Here is a 15,429-nt window from a genome sequence, read left to right on the forward strand (position 1 = left end):
CTTACAGATTCCAAAAGGAGACTGGTTTTTTTAAGCCTAAAACCATACAGTTGCATGTAGGATGATACCTAATTCCCTGCAATGGAAACGTAGTCCAAAACTTGCAGATAATTTTTAAATGTAATCATCATGAGAAAGTAGAAAATCCTGGGCTGTTTAGCAGAATTATCAATCCATCTTAACTTGACCCGTCAGAGCTAAAGGTGATATGAAATGGTCTGTTCAACCATGTAAAGTAGTTAAACTATACCAACTTTATCTGTATTTGACTACACAGCTGGTGTTAGGGTGCCATTTGTGGCTAGTGCAGAATTACTTATTTATGGTACCCACAGCATCCTCCATTGCAGCTGATATTAATTACTATTAGCAAGGAGTATGATTCTGGAGTGTAAGCAAGAGAGGAAGTCTGTTGAGTTAGTCTTCAGTCAAAGTATTAATAGCATTGGTTTCATGAATGCTGTAATATTTATGAATTGGTGATACAAGTTGCAAACTTTTCTAGAAGAGAAAAAAAAACACAGCAATATCTCCTTCTTTTAGAACACAAATACATAAATTTTAATCTGAGAAAAATACAAAATGAAACCATGTACAAGTTATGTACAAACCCTTTTTACAGGACGATATATTTTTCACTGGATATTACATATGACAAAGTCAGGTAGATCATTTCTGAGCACCAGCATTTGTTCTCTCTCACCAACCCATGATGTTAAAAATAAAGTGATGAAGTCATACTCCTTTTTCTTGATGAACTTTTAAGTTAAGATGCTAGCTGGTTCTCAGTGTACCCCCTCACCATCTCCACTTCCAAACTATAACTAATGGAGACATGTGAAACAATCAGAAGATATTGTATATATGTATTTGCATGTGTGTGTTTTTTCCAAAGGAAGAAAGTGGTTTCATCAGTTTTGAACCTACAGAAATGAGAAAGTCAAAGTAATATATTTTTTTCCTTTTTTTTTTCTTTTTTTTTCTTTTTTTCTTGCCAGAGGTTAGAGTATTTGCATTGGCTAAGCATCTGTGTCCCAAGCTATGGGACCATGGCAGAAGCAGAAATTTTTTAACTGCTTGAGATAACTTCTGCTGACATTCTTATTTAGTTCCTACTAGTTATCATCCAGTCAACAAAATGCTTGTATGCCACACTTTTCTGTTTCTGAAAAATCTATGGGTTTTTTTACATTTATTCAACTGCCTATATGCTGTGTTCTGGGTTCTTTGCTTTTTTTACTTTATAGAGATCTCCTCTAAAATGCATTGACTGAAGCAGTAAGAAACCTTGTCTCAACATCATAAAGGTTCTAATTAGATGCAGCATTACTGTTCAGCTTCCTAAGTTAGATATTGCTCTAAATTAGAACCAAAGTAATGAAAGAAATACCTTATATTTTATATTTTCTTCATTTTCCCTACCCCTTCTCCTTTTGGCAGTCACCAGTGCCACACCACTGGGCAGAGCAGATACCTCAGAGCCACAGTCCTCACTCCTGGCTCCAGTGGCATTTAGCTGGTGTACAGAGTGCTGCTCAGAGGCTGCACAGCCTCAGCGTGGCTGCATGCTCTGCAGCAAAGGGGACTGTGCAGAATAGATACACTGCTGACAGAAATATAGCTCTGATAAATGCTGGCACAGACTCATCCACACTAAAGGCCCACACACCGTCCTGGGCAGTGACTACAGCAGAAGAGCCACTACACTCCTTTCATTATTTCAGATGGGGCTGTAACCACACCCACTACTATTGCTCAGCATGAAAATACTATAAATGGAATATCAGGAGACCTGGTCTGCATATATAGTGACTTTAAAAATATTTCCTTTAAGCCTGTGATTATTCAAGAACCTTTAGAATTAAAAAAAATTAAAATTAAAAAGGTGCTTGTTTGCATGTTGGAGATTTTGGTGTTTCAGATGCCACAGAAAGGAAAAAACCAGAAGGCTTATAAAGAGTTGTCCTTTCCTCTGAATTTTTTTATGTATTTGCCATTGACTTTGACAGATATTCCCAGGCTAATCCACTGCAACACTGGGAACAGATTTGTGTTTTCACTTTGTCCCGTTCATCGCCTTTCACACTCTTGGTTACTTTGTTTAATCACATTCAAAACTAGAAATGAAAGGTGAGACACACACTTCTTTTGGTGCTGAAGAAATTCACAATGATAACAGCTGTAAAAACAAGACACACACACACACACACACACACACACACACTCTGACCTCAATATGTGTTCATTTCAAATACATTGGGATCCAGGAGCCCTTAGGAATCCACTTCTTAAAACTATTTAAGCACCTGCTCTGTGTTTCAGTTTGTGCCCATGTGAGTCAGCTAGTCCAGGGCATCTGTTAACAATTTTATGGATTGACCAGTGAGTGGCCAAGCAGTGAAAACACAAATCATTAGCCATTTATAAATTATTGCTCTTTTTTTTGTCATATATGTTTATTCACCAGTTTATGCAACCAATTGTTGCAGTACTTGTTAGCTGTGGTTTAGACACACACAGCCCCAGCAAAACCTGAATGAGAACACACTATTTTACTTTCTTCTTCTCCTTCTACTACATGAAGAATTCAAGAAATGCAAAATCTTCCTTTGCAGGCCAAAAATAGCCAGCCTCATCCACCACCACCCAACAATGTATAATAAAAGTCTAAATGTTTTTGCAGTGTCTCCTGTACCTTGCCTTGCAAACTACATTTGTTCTGTCCTGCCTTTGGCTGAGGCCATTTAGTTCTTTTCACATCCAGTTGACCATGCCTGGCCGAGATATTGTATTCCCTGCTGTTGGGCCATGGATGCTGATTTGAAACACAAGGTGTTAAAACGTCAGTGACAGTTTTAGAATGCTTTTAAAATGTACAAGGAAATGTTTTTGTCTTGTTTTTCCCAATTAACAAATACGTCATATACTTATTATTTTAGAAGGAACTACACGATCACATCAAGATGTTAAAATTTGCATTTAGACTATTCATATCTTCTTTACTTTATACCTTAACTTCTGCTGTGCTTGGCACTTGCCACCAAATCGATCAGAGGATAGTTTTATCCTTTCATCTTGGTGCTCATGGGCTTCAGGGGGCAAATTAAAACAATGGCCATGAAAGAGAGAGAGCCAGCAGACTTTCTGGCAGTGTGGGAGCAGACAGGGGTGTGAGGAGGGCCAGAAGCACAGCCCAGCTGCAGCAGTGAGAGAAGGCTCTGCAGGATAATCTCAGTGCATCTCAGAAAACTAACCAGCATGGCTGGCTTCTGGTCAAACCAAGAGGAAACAGCAGGAAAAAATTCTTCCATATGCTACCCTGCAAGTCGTATTTTCTTCTTTTTTGTGCCTTTCTTCACCCCAGCTCATGGAAAATAAAATTTATGACAGCTTCTTGTGATGACTCTATCAAATACCTGCACACCCCTGTACATATGTGTGTGTCTGTACCCACACACACATCTGTGTGTACCCACATAGATACATATGTGTGTGTGCATGTGTGGACATGTATATTTGCAAACACACACACACAGACACACTATTTATCCAACACATGAGTTACCAAGAAAACAGTCTATAGCCTGTATCAGTAGTGCATGCAATTAATGCAACAAAACCACCCACAAAAAAAACCAAAAAAAACCCAAAAACCTGGAAATCCTCCCCACCCCACTTTTTTTTTTTTTTTTTTTTAATCTTTGCCTTCTGAGACAGGGGTAAAAGTCATTGATAAAAACCAAGAACTTATTTTTGTATCAGTCATCATGTGGTCTGTCAGCTGTCCCTTTCCCAGCCTTTTTCCCAGCTTTGATATAACTTCATATATCCATTTATTGGTGCTGGCCTTATAATTTTTAATGGCTGAATATTGAAGATTCCAATTGGTTTTCTATCTGTTCCTCCATCTAATTTCCAGACATCAGTCCTGCATCTTTGATTATCAAAAATAGGAGTAAGAAAATATCACTGATTCTAGCTTTTCTGTAAATGGGAAATGTAGACCCATAACTCCACCTGTTTCTCTCTGTCTTGTTTGCTCTCTGTGGGTGTTTTTTTATCAACCATTGCATATGGTGCTCTCTGTGCCAGAAGAGCTCATGAGTGTGTTCAGGTCTTGTCCTTTTTATTTACAAACAATAGCATGGGATTTTGGGGTGTGACTGTTAAATTGGACAGAGACACACACAAACCTCAGCAATGTAGGGGTGCTGTGTTTGATTATTTCGTGTGTTTTACCCAGTGAATGTTCACTTCTGAAGGAAGGACACTCAGAAGTGACACTTTATATGATAAGGTATAAGTTATAATGTTCTATGCCCCTATAGTAAACACCAGTCTTCTCAGGAAAAAGAAATAAAAATTCATATGCATTTGGTGAGGTTGAACACAAATTTCTACAATTCTCCTGTACTCAGGACCAGCTTTTTTCATTCTGGTTGTAATATGAATGCAGTTCATAAATGAAAAAGGAGCACTGACTTCAAAGAAAAGGCTTAACATGACCCAATGCAGAGACTGGATGTAAATTATAATGTGTCACTAGCTGAAGCAGCATATGTTGGAAGAACTCACTGGAATTTATCTTCTCTTTTGGGGACTGTGAAATGCATTAAACATGCACCTAAGTAATAATGAAAAACTGCTTGTATTGTTTTGTTACTCTGTAGGAGAGTGAAATATTTTAAACAATCCAATTTTACAGATACTGTATTAACAATTCTCATTATTGTCTTTAAATAGCTATTCTACAAAATGTAACAACAAAATAGTCACAGTCCAAGAAGTCACTCCAGAATAAAGCCTATTAGGTGTTAGTATGGTTATACTTGTACTGCAGCCAGTGGACAAACATTAAAGCTGAGATAGTTTGGCTTAAATGTTGGATTACATAGTGGACATCATTGTTTTCACAATAAATTCATCATCTGCTTTGTATTTGTTTGATTCACTGATATTTCTCTAATGATAAAAATACCACGGTATGTTTAATTGTGGTGTTTAACAATTCTGCAAAATTACAAAGCCTAAAGTTAACTTGCACAATGAAAATCTGCTTTTCCTGATGACTCTGGTTTTGTGGTTTTGGTTTTTTGTTTCCCTACTATCACAGCCTTTCCTTTTTTTTTTTTTTTTTTGTTTCCACACAATTGTGTCAGATGTTGCTTATTTGAGATAGAGAGAGTAACTAAATCATTTAGAACATAAATGCTTGGGTGGGTGGATACTGCAGCACAGATATGAAACATCACATTTTTGTCTGATGGCTATAAAGCTTGTTGGCAACTTTGTGAAACTGCTGACACAAAAGGCACCCATCAAAGGCCTTTTGCATGTTATCATAATAAATACATTCATCACTTTTATTATTTTTATTTGGTTTTTACTGTACTTTTGTGTGTGGTGTCCCAGCAAAGTAAAAATAAATAAAAGGAAAAAAAAAAAAAACCAACCAGAAAAACAACTGCTAAAATAAGATGTTGCTCATTGTAGGAATTAACTGAGGACAGCATGTTGTGAGATTGTAGAGCTGGAGCTAAACCAGTTTTTATCCCAATCTGAATTAACCAAAAGGGGATTCAGTGTGCCCTTTACCAGGGTATGAGCTTTTACTAAAGTGCAAGGATCTGGAGATAAATCTCTGTACATATCAGGAAGAATTTTTACCATCTCAGACCAATGAAAGGCCATCAGCACTTCTGAAGTAACGAAGTAACAAAATGTGGTAAATTAGATGGTTTATAACTGATGCTTCCATGCACTATTTTATGCACTCTGGATTAAATCACTGTAATAATGGCAAAAGAAGAAGAATTGCCAAGCTTGCCTTCCTGAAGTTAGCAACTGCTGATGGCTAATGGGAAGTGAAGTGCAATTGGCAGGTTTGCCGTTTCTAGCCGGGCCCTGTAAGTCCATGGCCCTTGCTGGGGCGGTGGCATTCCCTGTGCCTGTGTCACATCGTGCTCCCGGGGCGGCCACCGAGAGAAGGGGCAGGGCACAGCAGGGGAGTTGCTGCACCTTCACACAACCGGCAGCCAAGATGATCTATATGTGTTAATAAAACAAAGAATACTTCTGAAGAATGTTACATGTACAAAAATATGACTTTCAACTCTGAAAATAAATAAGTTCAATTTATTAAGAGCTGGTGTCAATGCTGAACAAAATACACATCTTCCGATAAAGAAACATTTTGGTGAAGTGTAGGGGTTTTTTTCTTGGGTTTTTTTTTTTTTTTTTTGATTTACTAAAATACAAGTTGGACCTTTTTTCTTTTTTGTAAATATATCATTTTTCTCCCTTAATTACATATCCTTATAACTGTGACCATCATTCTCCTTTAAGCCAAAGACTGAGGGTTTGTTGGGTTTTTTTTAATTCTTAGGAGTCTGGCCACATATGCCATTTTTTTAAGGGAAGATACTTAACAATGAAAAAAAAAAAGAAAAATATATTTTTTTCTAATAAATAAAAATAATTTAAAATGCTAGAGGCTATACATGACTAGTTTTGATTATGTTCATTTATAAATGAAATAGTTTCCAAAATACGTGGAAGCAATATTAAAGGCAGACAAACAAAGATCTGTCTACTTTATTTTCCCATTAAGCGTGCCCTTCTTAACTTCTCCATCAGTGGTTCAGCAAGTAAGAGGAATAAATGTCACATCACCATTCATGAAGTTTGTCAGGCTTTATAAAAATAGTTCTGGCTTCGAAGGAGTCAACATTCATCTTCAACTTCTCGTATTGGTGGTATCAAGCTGCTTGTCGATTTGTATTGATTGATCTGATTGGCCATGTGAGTGCTCATGGGCTTGATTTGAATGTTTCTGGGATAGGCATTATCCGGCTCATCTGTAAACCATTTCTTTTCTGCTAAGGAGCAAAAAGGGTAGAGACAGAATAAGGAGGGAAAAATGAAAGCGTTAATTAGTGAAGCACACATACACAGAAACATCAGAAAAAAAAAAAAAGAAAAAGGGAGCAGTCAGTAAAGTTTATAGAAAACAGAGATCAATAGAAGGTGACTTTGACCAATTACTAGCAGTACAGTGCATTAGATTAATAACTCTGAAAATACAGTTATGAAAGGAGGATGACGCTTGCAGATTTGGTAATAGAAGCTAAAGAAAACTGCCAATATGTAGTTTGCTTGTTGGATGTAAGAGAGGTCTTTTCTCATGCTCAGGTGATTCATTTATTAAAAAAAAAAAAAAAGTCTAAACTAAGAAGCCAAAGAGAGCAGCTGGGATAAGGGTAATACAGAAAAGAGCATGTGAGTCTATGCACAGAGGAGCACCTAAAGAGGAGACTTCTCTGAACCATTTCAGCCTTGGGGTGGTGGCTACTGCTGGCCCAGAAAATCATGCAGGAGAACATAAAGAACTTTCTGCAGTTGGTGTTAGACTAAACAGGACTTGTATTCCTGCTGCCAGACAGCAGCCTTGCTGCACAGGGTGGGCATTAAATCCCTACTCTGAAACACAGGTGCTGGGGCACTACTGCACTCTAGGGTTTAAATGGGGTGGGGAACACCAGACACTGCAGGTGGCTGTGGCAGGGGCTCCAGCTAATCCTGAATGGATCAGTCCAGACAGGTGACAGCAAAGGCAAAGGAAGTAAGGACTTAAAGGAAAATTAGAGAGGAAGCTCTTTCTTTTCTATCCTTGAGCAGTGCCTGTTTCCATGAACACAGGAGGGATTATTATGGTGCGGCTTTAAGGTGGGCTGGGAGCAATGTGGGAGGATGCTGAGAGGCTGCAGCATTGCAGCCCTTTCCCAGCTGCTCATCATTGTAACCACTATGTTGCACTGCTCCATTGCAAGTATGGGCAAAAGCTTCTTAAAATTCACAAAAGAAAAAAAAATTCTTAGACCCTTTAGAGAGCATTTTCTGCTGTAATTTCTCAATGACGGCTATGCAACCTTACAAGATAACTTTATTCCAAGACTTGGGAACTCCTGATGCAGAGAGTGGCTAATGGCCATTAGGTGCACTTGTGCCTTGACAAGCATTTGTGAACAGAGTTCTGTCTCCATTCTTGTCCTCCTTCCCCAGATCCCAGAGGTGGGTGGGCAGAGCAGTGGACACTTATGGCTCTGGGCATTTCATTATTACATGGAAGGTTCAAAGTGTGTCACACCAGAGCTGCTACTCTTACATGTATGCACTACTTTCCAGTCCACCGGGGAATCCAAAATGCTGCAGAAGCTTTAGGGCCTCACTTACATAATATAAACTGCTACTTTTCTAACCACTGAAATGCTGCAGTATCTGGAATCAACACAGGAGTGGAAATAATGCTCATTTTTTAATAAAGAAATAAATAATTTAAAATTAGCAAAGCAAAATTCACCTAGAAACCCAAGGACTGAGCACAAAAGCTCAGGAGGTTAAGGAGAGAAAATAAATTGAAAGGCTGAGAAAAATAGAGGAAAAATACCTGGACATAACTGCACAAAAATAAACAAAGACCTTTGGAGTTAAAGTCTCTCAAGAAGTAGCTTAATCCCCAGAATTACTGGACTTTTCAGTCACTTTCATGAATAACAAATTAAACCGCTTTATGTGGACTTTTAGAACTTACAAGCCAAACCCCCACTCCCCATTGAAACCTTTGCTACCCATTCTTACACATTTTTAAAAAAATTAAATCAAACCCTGGAATTATATTACTTATTAATGGCTTATTACTGAAGGGAAATGGAACTACTGTGTTGTTTTTCTTGTAATTTTCTAAAATGCTTTTCACTTGTGTTTAAAAATATCCTACTCATTTGTGACCAGACTAAATAATTCCCTGCCCCCTTAAAGGTGCCTGAGTCTGAATGATGTTTAATCTCCCATCTCCCTCTCTCTCACCTATTATAATTAAGTTCCCTTTGATTTGAACAGATTGGACGATAGGAATTCATAATGTTACATCCTGCACACTGAAGCTAACTGATTAAGTGCTTTAAATTATTCTTCCTGACAGAATGATAAAGTTACAATCTGTTCAGAGATGATCTACAGCTTGCCAGACTCCTACCGTTTCTTTCTACATTCATTTATCTTTTTGTCAAGCAGTTAAAAAAAAAAAAAAAAAGCCTCAATTCCATAGATCTTTTAAAGTAATCAGAACATCTGAATTATTAATGAGACTTTAAGGGAATGATTCCTGATGGGGGCCGGTTTAAGAAAGGTTGTAGGAAAAAGAAGTCTGGGAATGTGTACACATCAAAATAATTTCAGCTCCATTTAAAAAACCATTTAGTTCAAGTGTGACACATGAACCATTATGCATTTGTGGAAACCAATTTTATGTGATCTACGATTAAACTAACCTTTCAGAGAGGTGTAAAGTGTGATGGTTATCATGTTTTAAAAGCCTTGTGAGATCACACAAACAATTTCAAACTAACAGTTTTCTAATGGTTTGTGTTTAAAATGATTTTGAGGCAAGTTAAGCACCGTGAACTTCCATTGCTACCTTGTTTTTTTTAACACATGGTGCAAAAACTTTCCTTACAAACAGAACTTGGTGCAAGTTAATTCAAGTTGTAGCAAGTAAGGGGAGGCTTGTGTGAGTGCTGAGAATCAGAACTGTGTTGTGTTTCTCACCAGCCAGTGTAAAGCACTTCAAAATACCCTACTTTCCCTAAAATTTTCCAAATAAGCTATTTATTTATGTGTTAAATTTAAAATAGAACTCCTATATAGGGAGCTGTTCTTTAAAAAGACACCACCCAGTCTCTTTTTGCCTTTACCTGGCAAGTAATACATACAGAACATTAATAATAAATCCAGAAGCTAGTAGATTCTAATGTCTTTTGCTGCTTAGATTTCTTTTTGCCAGTGCTGAAACCTTGACCCAAGCATTATCATTTCCAGCATGCAATGCTTAGTTCCAGCTTTATACCTTTCCTGTTCCTCTCTGCTGTCAAAATTATCTTTGACCACATAACGATGAATCTCCTGTGCAAATTCATTGCCCTCTCTACTTACCTTTGAAATGTGAGCTCAACGCTCCTGATCTTTACTCTTGGCCACTATGATATTCTGCTCCCAGTCACTAAATGTTCTTCTTGAAGCCCCTACACAATTTTCAGTCTTTTATGCTATGCTTAAAGCCTGATTTTGGTATGTCTTCCAGAGTCCTACCATAGATTTTTATCTTTAATATTTACTTTTTCCTTTACATCCGTTCAGAAACCCCCTTTTTTAAAGTCTTTATATATTGCTATATTCATCAAGTATTTTTAAGCTCTCTGTCATACTGAGTCTGTTTCTCTCCCTTTTGGAATATGCATATTGATCCTTACCAGAAATGTTTCCACATTATAGTGACAACAGGCATAGTTTTTTACCTTATTTTTTTAGGAGCTGCTAAAAAAGTCCCTGATCTTCCTACGCTATTTGACAGGCTTCTTTTTGACAGCCTCACCTGAGAGATGTTGGAACAGCTTAGTAACTGAATGTATTAGATGGCAGAAAACACTTACTCTCCTCTCAAACATCTATGTTTGTAATGGCCTATCAGCATCAGTGCATCCAGGAGGGTTCAAAAGGCTCAATGCTCTTATTACAAATAAATAAAAATTATTGTTTTTGTGTAACACTCTTCCCCGCAGCATAAAAAAAATGATATAAATAACCAAAGTAAAAAGCTCAAAATACAGTTTTCTTCAAGTTGTATAGGATTGCAGCAATTCTCTCCAAGAGATTCATTGTACTGGTGCTTTAAAATTTCTATCATTAATTTTGGACTGAGTAGCAACTCAGAGCAAATGTCACTGTGAAACACCCTCTCTTCTAAGCAGAGGCAAAGAAAATACTACCCAAACATAACACAAAGGTTTTACTATATTTGTATTCTCACCATAATCCCAGGTTACCTTTCAACTGTTTAAAACATGCATTTTTTTGTCTTCTGTGACACTTGCAGTTTCAAATTAGTTTGCATGTATGTGTTTGTGTGTCTCCTTCCTGCATGTAACCATTTTGTTTATAACTAAGCTGAAAATTCTTCCATGTAATTTTTTCCTGCATGAGAAAGAAAAGTATTGAAAGTTTCTCTACCCACCTGCTCAGAAATTCTTTGTTTGGCAGATGAATATTTTACATGTAGCAGGCAGTAAGAAATTTGCAGGGAAAGAGAGAATAAACTATTTTTTCTATGAAGAACTTTACTTTCCCTCAGGGCAACTAAAGTTTTGTGACAAAGATAATGTTCTGGACTTGTTCTTGATTTTTTATTTTTTAAACTACCAAAATTCTTAGTTTTGACAATGGGAATTTCACTGGAAAATGCCTGATTCTCTCTGTTTAGGTCAATAGGAACCCATGACAAGAACCTGCAGGTTTGCTAGACATGGTTTTGTGTCAATGCTTAAGCTCACTAAGAATTTGGTTTCGCATGCTGAAACCATGCTGAGACTGATATAAATGGCAGGACCTTCATTTAAAAACCTAAAATGTCACTTCCTGACATTGGTGATAATTCTTCACTTTCAAAAACTAACCATTTTACTATGGTTCTCTGACTTGGGATAGAACAGGAGATTTCCTCTTACTTTTCAATATAAACACCAGCATAAAGTTGATTTAAGTATTTCTCTACTTATAATGATCAGCCTCCATTAGTATACCCATATCAGAAAACCTTCATCACTATAATAAAGTATTTGATCAATCTGACTGTAGTCAGCAGTGGCAATTATACACAACAGTACTAAAAGTCAAAAGTTTTAGAATTCTAACTTCGGGATAGAGGACAGAGGTGGAGTAGACTCCAATGTAATTTGAAGAATTTAGATTTGATTTAGATTTATATTAGATATTCCTCTTCTGCTGCTCACAAAGTAGGCACATTACTTCGCTAATGTACACTGTTTATGTCTTTTCTATTTGAGCTGCACTGTTATACAAATACTATTTTTTTGGATAAAGATCATTATGTAGCATGTGACAAGTGGCTTCATATTAACACCCTTCTTTCTCTGCTAAATGGAAAACAGATAAAACATTAATGGAAAAGCATTTTGGTGTCAAAGCCATTAACATTCTTCCAAAATGTGTAACTGCTCTCAACTATCTTCCATCAATTCTGCCAACATAAAAAGATGCTCATGTACATACATGGGGAATAGGAGAGTAGGGAGGGGAAGGGAGGAAAGAAATTGGAATGAGGAATGGGAAATTAAAGTAATGTCTGCACTACGATAGGCATCTTCATTGAGCAGGAACCTGGGTGTTTACAAAAGGACACGTGCAATTAGAAAGGCAAGCAGATGAGAGGAGAAAAAAACAAAACAGGGTTGAGAAACAGCAGCAGCAGCAGCAGCAGCCAGTTTTACTTCTGGTTTGGTGGGAAAAAAAAGGCAAAAGAAAACCAACAAAACAATCAACCAAACAAACAAACCAATAACTGAATAAGGTTTGTAACTATTTTTTTTAATTTCACAAGTTTTCACAAGGACAAAGTTATAGAGGGAAACCCACAGCAGTTGCTAGGTCATGCAGAACCATTAATTTTCATACCTTGGCCCATTCTATTCATCCTTGTTGCACTTTAGAAAAAGAAGTAAGCTATGTAAGTTTTACAATGCTTTTAAACTGTCATATTTCTGGTTGAGCACTTTAACTGGCACATCCTTGTAGCAATAAATATTCTGAGGGCAAAACACGATAACTTTCTTTGCAAAAAGGAACACGTGAATTTTTCTTTATGATGAAGAGCAACTGTAATAGTCTCATTTGTAGGGGAGCAACCATAATTTGCAATGTATTTCACTGATTGGACTTACAGCTGCGTTTGAATGCACACTCACACATATAGACTGTATTCCAATCATTATGCTCAGCACTGCACAGTGGTATTCTCTGTAGCCCACTTACACGGTTCCAGGTTTTGTCAGTAAAAGTGCTTGGCTTTATTGTCAATTCACACAGCAAGCAAATCTTCAAAATTATCATGCTTGGGGAAGGGGAAGGTAGAAGACAAAACTAACCATAAAAGCACCTTGATTGGGTTGGCAGTTACAATGCTAATCATTCAAATCTAAGTATTTTTCTGTCTGCATGCTTTCTTGCTGGATAGCCAGGGAAGAGGGTATGTGTTTCTGCCTTCCCTACCCTCGGAAACCCTCCATGACCTAGAGCTAGCTGTATATTTCAAAATATACATTGGCTTCTGAAGTTTAAACCAAGAAAAAAAAAGTAAAAGCAAGCCTGAACTATCATTCCTATGGCTGTCTAGGGCAGGTTCCTTTCCACTACTTTATTTAGTTCCCTGCCACAACTTTTTTTGGCCACATGTGTCATTGGTGACAATTTGCAAGAACTAAATTCTGGCAAGTGCACGGAACGCAATGCCTCAGCACTGTGAATATTTCCAACCCAACCCTCTTGTTCTCCTCATTAACAGTCTGGGGCACAGCACCTTTTCTCCCCAAATGGGAGAGATCTAAAGGCACTCAGTTGTCTTCCCTGTATTCCTGCACACTGGCATGCACCTGTTGAAAAAACCAGGTACAACATGCAGCAAGATTTCTGGAGGTTCTTCACATATTAGGACTCTTGTTGGAAGATTTATATGAACACTAACTTGGAAAAGTTAAACTACCATCTGGGGAAAGGAACAAAGTCCCTTGAGATCTGATATGTAAGCATAGAAAAATGCTTGCTCTTTTCTGAACATTATTTATTCTGTACATAAGGTGACTAATTCACCTTTTAAAGACGTAAAAGTCCCAAGAAGGCAGTTTTTAATGACTTACATCCAATATTTATGATACATATGGCTTTTTATCCCAAATGTCAAAAGTGAAAGAAAATATAGCTATTCATGTGGCAATATAAATAGACAGAATAATAATTTAATATGCAATTAGACTCTTTCTAAACTTAAATTAAACCATTGGAGTTGTAAAACTTCATGCCCCGACAATTTCAGTGTTAAAGGGAAAATACACCATCTCCAAAAGACTAATATTTTAGAGAAAGTTCTTAAACAAGCAGAAAAGTCCCTGATATTGCTTTGGTATAAAGCAGATGTCTAGCAATAATCTATACAAGGAGTGTAAGCCCTATATAATATAAGCCTTGAGAGTGAAAAATCAGCAGGGATTTTTTTTTTGCATGGTTTTTGTTTTTTTTTCAATAGGAGAGTTTTATAAGCTTCAAATAAATGTATGAGCTCCTGTAAATATGAGTATTAAAAAAAACCTACTGCAACATACATCAACACTTCTGCACTAAATGACTTTCTTTGTGTAACTCTGACATCAAGAGCAAGTGTTCATGTTAAATATACTCTATTTTCGGATATGTAGAGTAACTGCAGTGAGTTATTTATGTTTTCAGTGTGCCTATGGGTTTGGAATTCTTTTTTTATTCTCCCCTAGCATCATAAATAACTTTTGGTCCGTCTGCTTTGTTGCTGTTGTGCTTAAGGGTTTTATGGTGGTGAAATAAAAATGACAATCACATGCACACTGTCATACATATGCAAAATATGTGTACAAAAAAGGGAGAACTCCATGGGAAAACAGGGAACATTACTGCTGGAAACATTAACCGGGGAGAATGGGTGGTGAATGCAAGTTTCACACACAGTGGGAGCAGATACACATATCAAAGTCTATCTTCCTGCACATACTTCTGTTTGTCCCGGGAATCTCTGCTCTTGGTGCGGTTCGGTCGGTTGGCTGTCGATGGGATGGAGTGAACTGAGGAGCTCTTCTTGCTGGAAGAGTAGGAGGAATGGGAGGAATGAGAAAGGCTGGCTCGGGACTGGCCAGCGTTGTGGTCAAATTGCATCAAACAGAAGATCAAGTCCGTCGGCACAAGCTCAAATTCATATGGTGGGTTTGTGATAACATAACTGGGAAGAAAGGAAGACAGAAAAAAAGAAAGAAAAAGAAAATAGGTTTAGATTTACACTAAAAAATTTCTTCTAGAGTTGTTAGCTCAGGAACACTTAGCCCAATTTTTGCATTTCTGTTTGTACCTAGTTTTAGCTCACATAATTCCCACTATAGGTTAGGACCTTTTTATGTCAGCTGTCACTTTTTTTATGTTTTCTTTCAGACAGGTAAAATTCCTGAGAATGATGTTCTTCAAGTGAATCACATAATGATTTTTCAGAGAAACCATCATAGAAATCATGCTCCTTTCTCTGGCTGCACCATAATGCAATGACTCTAGCAAATATATTTACATACTGACAAAAAACAGTACCATACCCACCACAAACAGTATTTAAAAGAATGGCTGAAAGGCAGAGAGAGGAGGATTTCACATGCAGCTTATTTAAATACATATCACATTTAAATACATATTTACATAGTTATTAAATATTTAAATACAGTCAATAGAACAAGGGATATAATTATTGGTTTGGATTGTGACTGTAGTTAAAACAAGTTAAGGAAAATACATCAA

The 15,429-nt window shown here is 37.1% G+C and overlaps 1 protein-coding gene across 27 annotated transcripts in view; it reads right to left on the reverse strand.

The window, feature by feature from the left end:
• Positions 1–534: 534 nt before the first annotated feature.
• Positions 535–15,429, reverse strand: part of KCNMA1 (potassium calcium-activated channel subfamily M alpha 1) — a 414,944-nt gene continuing 400,049 nt past the window's right edge. For 9 of the 27 annotated variants that reach the window (XM_077183251.1, XM_077183250.1, XM_077183249.1 and 6 more), the window contains 3 exons: positions 14,645–14,869; positions 12,526–12,554; positions 535–6,878 (listed from right to left, as the gene is read on the reverse strand). In XM_077183251.1, coding sequence (XP_077039366.1) covers positions 6,724–6,878; positions 12,526–12,554; positions 14,645–14,869 — 409 coding nt within the window. In that variant the 3' untranslated portion in view covers positions 535–6,723. Of the gene's footprint in view, positions 6,879–12,525; positions 12,555–12,576; positions 14,870–15,429 lie in introns of those variants that run through there. The other 18 variants (XM_077183263.1, XM_077183264.1, XM_054637037.2 and 15 more) reach the window with 4 other exon arrangements.

The sequence above is a fragment of the Agelaius phoeniceus genome, chromosome 9, assembly GCF_051311805.1.
Source record: "Agelaius phoeniceus isolate bAgePho1 chromosome 9, bAgePho1.hap1, whole genome shotgun sequence".
NCBI classification, from domain to species: Eukaryota; Metazoa; Chordata; class Aves; order Passeriformes; family Icteridae; genus Agelaius; species Agelaius phoeniceus.